The sequence below is a fragment of the Oncorhynchus masou genome, chromosome 1 (assembly GCF_036934945.1).
Source record: "Oncorhynchus masou masou isolate Uvic2021 chromosome 1, UVic_Omas_1.1, whole genome shotgun sequence".
Lineage (NCBI taxonomy): Eukaryota > Metazoa > Chordata > Actinopteri > Salmoniformes > Salmonidae > Oncorhynchus > Oncorhynchus masou.
The window spans coordinates 10310579-10319154 of record NC_088212.1 but is presented as its reverse complement, the minus strand read 5'-3'; the positions used below and the strand labels follow the sequence as shown (position 1 = coordinate 10319154).

Sequence of the window (8576 nt, the reverse complement as noted above, 5' to 3'; positions counted from 1 at the left end):
ACAGTCTGTTTTACAGAGTCGAACAACAACACAGTCTGTTTAACAGAGTCGGACAACAACACAGTCTGTTTAACACAGTCGGACAACACAGTCTGTCTAACACAGTCGGACAACAACACAGTCTGTCTAACACGGTCGGATAACAACACAGTCTGTTTTACAGAGTCGAACAACAACACAGTCTGTCTAACACAACAACACAGTCTGTTTAACACGGTCGGACAACAACACAGTCTGTTTAACACAGTCGGACAACAACACAGTCTGTCTAACACAGTCGGATAACAACACAGTCTGTTTAACAGAGTCGAACAACAACACAGTCTGTTTAACACAGTCGGACAACAACACAGTCTGTCTAACACAGTCGGACAACAACACAGTCTGTCTAACACGGTCGGATAACAACACAGTCTGTTTAACAGAGTCGAACAACAACACAGTCTGTCTAACACGGTCGGACAACAACACAGTCTGTCTAACACGGACGGACAACAACACAGTCTGTTTAACACAGTCGGACAACAACACAGTCTGTTTAACACAGTCGGACAACAACACAGTCTGTTTAACACAGTCGGATAACAACACAGTCTATTTAATAGAGTCGGACAACAACACAGTCTGTCTAACACGGTCGGATAACAACACAGTCTGTTTAACAGAGTCGGACAACAACACAGTCTGTTTAACACAGTCGGACAACACAGTCTGTTTAACACAGTCAGACAACACAGTCTGTTTAACACAGTCGGAAACAACACAGTCTGTTTAACACAGTCGGACAACAACACAGTCTGTTTAACAGAGTCGAACAACAACACAGTCTGTTTAACACAGTCGGACAACACAGTCTGTTTAACACAGTCGGACAACAACACAGTCTGTTTAACAGAGTCGGACAACACAGTCTGTTTAACACAGTCGAACAACAACACAGTCTGTTTAACACGGTCGGACAACAACACAGTCTGTTTAACACAGTCGGACAACAACACAGTCTGTCTAACACGGTCGGACAACAACACAGTCTGTTTAACACAGTCGGACAACACAGTCTGTTTAACACAGTCGGACAACAACACAGTCTGTCTAACACGGTCGGATAACAACACAGTCTGTTTAACAGAGTCGGACAACACAGTCTGTTTAACACAGTCGAACAACAACACAGTCTGTTTAACACGGTCGGACAACAACACAGTCTGTTTAACACAGTCGGACAACAACACAGTCTGTCTAACAGAGTCGGACAACACAGTCTGTTTAACACAGTCGGACAACACAGTCTGTTTAACAGAGTCGGACAACACAGTCTGTTTAACACAGTCGAACAACAACACAGTCTGTTTAACACGGTCGGACAACACAGTCTGTTTAACACAGTCGGACAACAACACAGTCTGTCTAACAGAGTCGGACAACACAGTCTGTTTAACACAGTCGGACAACACAGTCTGTTTAACAGAGTCGGACAACAACATAGTCTGTTTAACAGAGTTGGACAACAACACAGTCTGTCTAACACAGTCGGACAACAATATAGTCTGTCTAACACAGTCGGACAACAATATAGTCCAACACAGTCAAGCAAAGCATCCTAATGGTACGTGCACATTGTCCAGGTCACATGTCCTATATAGGACCAGTGGACCAGTGTAGATGACATATTACGACACACTCACTGTTAGGAGCATAAGATGGCTTCCATCCCAAATGGCACCCTATTCCCTACATAGTGCACTAGTTTTGACCAAAGCCCCATCAGCCCTGGTCAAAATTAGTGCACTACACTCTAAGAAAAAAGGGTTCCAAAAGAGTTCTTCGGCTGTCCCCATAGGGGAAAACGTTCTGGTTCTGGAACCAGAAGGTTCTCTCCTATGGGGACAGCCAAAGAACCATTTTAGGTTCTAGATAGCACCTTATATTCTAAGAGTGTACATAGGGAATATGGTGCCATTTGGGACGCAGGGACGGGATTAGACGGGATCAGGCGGGATCCATCTGAGCCTGAGGAGAGACTGGCGGAGAGAATTAAACCATTACTGGGAGTTCTGAATCACAACCTGAGCAGAGTTACTGGTGTGGCTGGAAGGAGAGAGAAACCAGGAAGATATCAATCTGACTGACCTTTCTGACTGTCCGACTGTCTGACTGACCTTTCTGACTGTCTGTCTGATTGACTGTCTGTATGACTGACTGTTTGACTGATTGACTGTCTGACCTTTCTGAATGACTGACTGTCTGACTGACCTTTCTGACTGTCTGACTGTCTGACTGACCTTTCTGACTGTCTGACTGATTGACTGTCTGACCTTTCTGACTGTCCGACTGTCTGACTGACCTTTCTGACTGTCTGACTGATTGACTGTCTGACCTTTCTGACTGTCCGACTGTCTGACTGACCTTTCTGACTGATTGACTTGTCTGACCTTTCTGACTGTCCGACTGTCTGACTGACCTTTCTGACTGTCTGTCTGATTGACTGTCTGTATGACTGACTGTCTGTCTGATTGACTGTCTGACCTTTCTGAATGACTGACTAACCGTCTGACCTTTCTGACCATCTGACCTTCTAACTGTCTGACCTTTCTGACTGTCTGTCCGTCTGACTGATTGTCTGTCTAACTGTCTGTCCGTCTGACTGATTGTCTGTCTAACTGTCTGTCCGTCTGACTGATTGTCTGTCTAACTGTCTGTCCGTCTGACTGATTGTCTGTCTAACTGTCTGTCTATCTGACTGATTGTCTGTCTAACTGTCTGTCTATCTGACTGATTGTCTGTCTAACTGTCTGTCTATCTGACTGATTGTCTGTCTAACTGTCTGTCTATCTGACTGATTGTCTGTCTAACTGTCTGTCTATCTGACTGATTGTCTGTCTAACTGTCTGTCTATCTGACTGTCTGACTGACTGTCTGACCTTTCTGACTGTCTGTCTGACTGTCTGTCCATCTGACTGATTGTCTGTCTAACTGTCTGTCTAACTGTCTGTCTATCTGACTGATTGTCTGTCTAACTGTCTGTCTATCTGACTGTCTGACTGACTGACCTTCTGACTGTCTGTCTGACTGTCTGTCCATCTGACTGTCTGACTGACTGTCTGACCTTTCTGACTGTCTGTCTGACTGTCTGTCCATCTGACTGATTGTCTGTCTAACTGTCTGTCTATTTGACTGTGTCTGTCTGAGTGTCAGGACCAACGTGAGCTGGATCATCCAGACAGACAGTCAGTCAGTCAGACACGTGTCGACTAAGCAACAGAACAGCTGTCTAGGGTTTAACGCCAACATTGATCCAGCAGATGTGTTGTAGTGACTCTGATACAGATAAACCCAGTTGTGTGTAATGGTAAACAGAGTTCAACAATCTCCATGTTATCACCACCACTGTACCTTCTGGTGTATCCTCTGTGATAAGGCTGTCTATGTACTGAATGGGGTATGTGTGCCACTTTGACAGAACAGCCGCAATAAGCTAGTGAGATAGTAGGGGTGTTATAGAGGTGTCATATTCTGGGTAATATGATTTTTGGGACAAGCAGGGAAACAGAGACACCCTCTGGCATCCTGTCACCCGGGGCTAAGGGTCACATAAGACCACCGTGTGTGTGTGTGTGTGTGTGTGTGTGTGTGTGTGTGCGTGCGTGCATGCGTGTATTTATCCATGTGTGTGTGTGCCTGTGTGTGTGAGTTTTGACAGCTTGATGTATCGACAGCTCATTTGCACACAGCCAAAACATCAGGCTCAACCTAGACGGTAAAGCTTTCTTCCGACAAATGGTAAGTTTAGGAAAAGCTCCCCGCCATCAACCAGCCTCCCATACTGCACCACACAGTAAACAGATAGGGTTACAGCAGGCTAAAAATATGCACGGGCGTCAGAGTATCTCCTCTAGCCTGGGACTCACAGAGGGAAACGGGGGTGTGTCATGGACTGTTGGAGATTGGAGAAAGACGGGCGGACGGACGGACGGACAGACTGACAGGAGGAGGAACGTATAAGGGGGGAGAAAAAAACTAGACAAAATGTCTGGATTGTTTCGCTACTGTTCTACTTGTATGTACTGTGTACAGCCAATGAGTAATTAAACTATTACTAACTACAAAACATAAACATAGCCCTTCCCCTACGCCTAAATCTGCCATTGTGCCCGTACCTTGTGGTTTCACAATAATATTTCCAGTACTGGGAAAGACCTTATTGACCTTATTTACTTGATAAAACACTAAAAACAAAAACAGCTTTTTGCTTTAGTGCCTCAGTGCCAAAACACGTTATACCTAAACCACCTGAACCCTGACAAGTTCAGACCTAAACCACCTGAACCCTGACAAGTTCAGACCCAAACCACCTGAACCCTGACAAGTTCAGACCCAAACCCCACCTGAACCCTGACAAGTTCAGACCTAAACCACCTGAACCCTGACAGGTTCATACCTAAACCACCTGAACCCTGACAAGTTCAGACCTAAACCACCTGAACCCTGACAAGTTCAGACCTAAACCACCTGAACCCTGACAAGTTCAAACCAGCTGAACCCTGACAAGTTCAGACCTAAACCACCTGAACCCTAAACCAAACCACCCCTGACAAGTTCAGAACCCTGACAAGTTCATACCTTCATACCTAAACCACCACCTGAACCCTGACAAGTTCAGACCTAAACCACCTGAACCCTGACAAGTTCACAACTAAACCACCTGAACCCTGACAAGTTCAGACCTAAACCACCTGAACCCTGACAAGTTCATACCTAAACCACCTGAAAACCACCTGAACCTGACAAGTTCAGACCTAAACCACCTGAACCCTGACCAGTTCAGACCTAAACCACCTGAACCCTGACAAGTTCAGACCTAAACCACCTGAACCCTGACAAGTTCAGACCTAAACCACCTGAACCCTGACAAGTTCAGACCTAAACCACCTGAACCCTGACAAGTTCAGACCTAAACCACCTGAACCCTGACAAGTTCAGACCTAAACCACCTGAACCCTGACAAGTTCAGACCTAAACCACCTGAACCCTGACAAGTTCAGACCTAAAAACCACCTGAACCCTGACAAGTTCAGACCTAAACCACCTGAACCCTGACAAGTTCAGACCAAAACCACCTGAACCCTGACAAGTTCAGACCTAAACCACCTGAACCCTGACAGGTTCATACCTAAACCACCTGAACCCTGACAAGTTCATACCAAACCACCTGAACCCTGACAAGTTCAGACCTAAACCACCTGAACCCTGACAAGTTCATACTGGCACTTTGAACACGAGCAGTACCAACTAAACAGCTTCAACACCTTCATTGTTAATTTAGTAAAATTACTCCTACATTCCAAATGGCACCCTATTCTCTTTATGCTTTGATACTTTTGACCAGGGCGCATAGGATAGTGTACTATATAGGGAACTGGGCACCATATGGAACTCAACTTTCATCTCAACTGATTTACACCTCAAATAGGTCTGATGATCATCTAAAACTGTCTGCAACAACATCCAACAACATCCAATGGTGAAAAGTTCATATTAGATGACTGTTGTTTCTGAACTTTAAGGTTCGGTTTCACTGTGGTAGCAGGCCACTATACGATCCAATGAGAACTCACATATCCACATCCAAGCTGTCATATCATATTATAGTACCGTAGCTCCTGTAACAGAAAGGTCATTCACAGTGACACACAGTGCTGTACATGATGGACCCAACCTCCTAATCCCTAACCATGGTTTAACCCCAGTTTCATACTAAGACTTTTAGGGGAACATCTCTCCATTGGACCCAGGTGAGGGAGGAAGGGAGGATGAGTAAAAGGGGAGGAGCCTGTTAGTGCCACTCACCCATTCAACTGCACAGCTCCTCCCTGGCTCTCCGTTAGGCCCCGCCTCTGGCCCATGGCCACCTCGCAGGCGTTCTCGTTGGAGTAGAGGTTGAAGGGCGTGTTATAGACAGAGGGCTGGGGTGCGGCAGGGAGGGAGGGGGATGAGGAGCAGGAGGTGAAAGGGAAGAGGGGCTGGGGTGGAGGAGGAGTGTGGGCTAGGGTGGCGGGGGTGAAGGCAGAGGATGCAGAGGGAATGAAGGCGGAATGGGGGGAGCGTGCGATGGGGTAGTCCCTGTCCTCTCTCCCGCAGCTCCCAAAGGGCCTGGCAGTTTTGTTGTGTGGGGCGCTGGGGATAAGACTGGTGGCCTCAGTGGGATGGTGGTGGGGGTGGGTGTGGTGGCTGATAATAGCCACAGGCTTAATGATCTCTGATGGCTCGACCTACATGTTGGAGGAAAGGCATGCAGGATGCATCAACACATCAACACAACACATGCAACACTGATGTTTCCACAGCTCTCTTAGAAACAGCCAAAAAGGCACTTTGTAAGGGGAATTATCTTAACCAAATCAAAGATTACTGTATCGTTCTGCCCTTTCGCTTAGAAATCGTTAAAATACTAAATTATCCCTCTGAGAAGAGAGAAGCATCAGTTTTTATTTGATTTGAACTGAAACCATAAAAACAATGGAACAACTAGGCAATTACTGTATTAAAATGGAACAACTAGGCAACTACTGTATTAAAATGGAACAACGAGGCAACTACTGTATTAAAATGGAACAACTAGGCAACTACTGTATTAAAATGGAACAACGAGGCAACTACTGTATTAAAATGGAACAAATAGGCAACTACTGTATTAAAATGGAACAACTAGGCAACTACTGTATTAAAATGGAACAACGAGGCAACTACTGTATTAAAATGGAACAAAATAGAATGACTTTACAAATGGTGGTCTTGTTCCCAGCATGCAACACAGATGTTGTGTGACATCATTTCAGAGGGGCCCAATTTATGCAAAGACATTCAATATCAATCAAATGAACTATGTTCACTTTTTTTCCAGTAACTAGCTGGAATACCAATGCTGAATCAGATATTTTGTTAGGTCTATACCTGGCTTAAAGGGGGGGAGCACACATTGTCTGTGATAAACATACATACCTTCGGGGCCACGGGAGGCTTTGGGACGGCGGAGGCTCTGTGAAGACAAAAAGATAATTAAGTAGTGGATGTACGCGCTTGTAGCACGTTGTCTGGGCTACATTGGTGACATCACAACTTCCCTGAGATCTGAAGCCAGCTGTCACTCACAGAGTGACAGATCAGTATCTTGCCCTGTCAGCTAAAACGGCTGGCGTTGAGTGGCGTGTGTTGTTGTGCAGAAGGTTGTGAGTTTGAGCCCCACTCGGATCAGAACAGAATGCACTTGGTTACTAATAACGCCAGCGTTATCAGCCACGAACGCACCAAATCATGTGTCAATGTAACTTTGTCCACATTGCAAATGATAGACAGAACACAAAAATAGAGTCACACGTAAGCTTTACTAACAAAGTGTCTGTTTTCAATATGTAATGCCTCAATTGCATGTTGTCCCCATTGCGGCAGACATTAGACCTGCCACAGTTGAGTAGCACTCTTGATGCTCCTAAGAGCATTCTGTTCTGCTAAGATCATCTTTTCATTTTGGTGGGAGCTGAAATAAACCTCGGCAATTATGAGGGAAACATTTTGACTTGAGCTTTGAATGGAGCGCAAGAGGCAGTTGCCGAGAGAGAGTTTGTTGTCATCGAACTTGGCAGCATCCAAAAGTGATCCCTGTCCGTGAAACTTGGATTACAGACAGAAAGAACATAGGTCACATTAGATGCCAGCTGTTGAAAGTCTATTAAAGCAACCCCATCTATTTGATACCAATGAATCTGGTGCCCTGAGGAGACTGGCCAACGCTGGCCCTCAGACACATTTCAATGTCAGCAGCTAGATGAAACATTCTAGAACATCTCGGAGTCACCATAAACCTTTCCAGGAAGGTTTCCCTGACCGTCTCTGACCCCTTCTTGTGCTTACGGTCTCTTCCCTTGACCAAGGTTCCCTTGTGAAGAGGTCTTCTGAGCTCAACGGGAGAAGAAATAGAGGGTAAATTACTGCAGTTTCAAGCTGAAAGACCCTCTCTTGTAATGACCAACTTATAAGCAACTTTGAACAGTCAACTTTTGACTTTGAAATGTAGACGAAATGTAATGCAAAAAGAGTTGCGCTCGCTTAAGCTAATGAGCTAATCACCATCAAGCTTGACATAAAGCAAAAACGGACACAAGAACAGGTTTCAGTAAATTTAGCAACCAATGGCTGCTTACCTGGGGCCCCCTATGTTAAGCCATGAGAGTATCCCTTCGTCTGGGCTGTGTTACATGGGACATCATTTAGAGGAGATATGATAGCCTATTAATCATACACTCCCACATCTCCCCTGTCCTGCCTGGGGACAGCCCAGCATCCCAGAGCATAACCAAAGTGCTCTGACACCTTGGCATTCATCTCTCTTCAGGCCAGGGTGAAGTTTCCCGTAGGTACAGATCTAGGATCAGCTTCCCCACCCACAAACCAAACCTTGATCATTGTTAGGGAAATGAAAAACAGACCCAAGATCAGCATCTAGGGGCAACTTCACCTGACACCTCGGCATCCATCTCCCTCCCACAGCGCTTTCTGACCTGTGGATGGATCAGCCATCT

General features: G+C 45.6%; 1 protein-coding gene across 1 annotated transcript in view; it reads right to left on the bottom strand.

Moving 5' to 3' along the window:
* The window catches only part of pdlim5a (PDZ and LIM domain 5a), a 141856-nt gene that overhangs the window by 41121 nt on the left and 92159 nt on the right, over positions 1 to 8576 (bottom strand). Inside the window, exons 4-5 of the mRNA XM_064937297.1 lie at positions 7000 to 7036; positions 5848 to 6269 (exon numbers count right to left, since the gene is read on the bottom strand). Coding sequence (XP_064793369.1) covers positions 5848 to 6269; positions 7000 to 7036 — 459 coding nt within the window. The remainder of the gene's footprint in view (positions 1 to 5847; positions 6270 to 6999; positions 7037 to 8576) is intronic.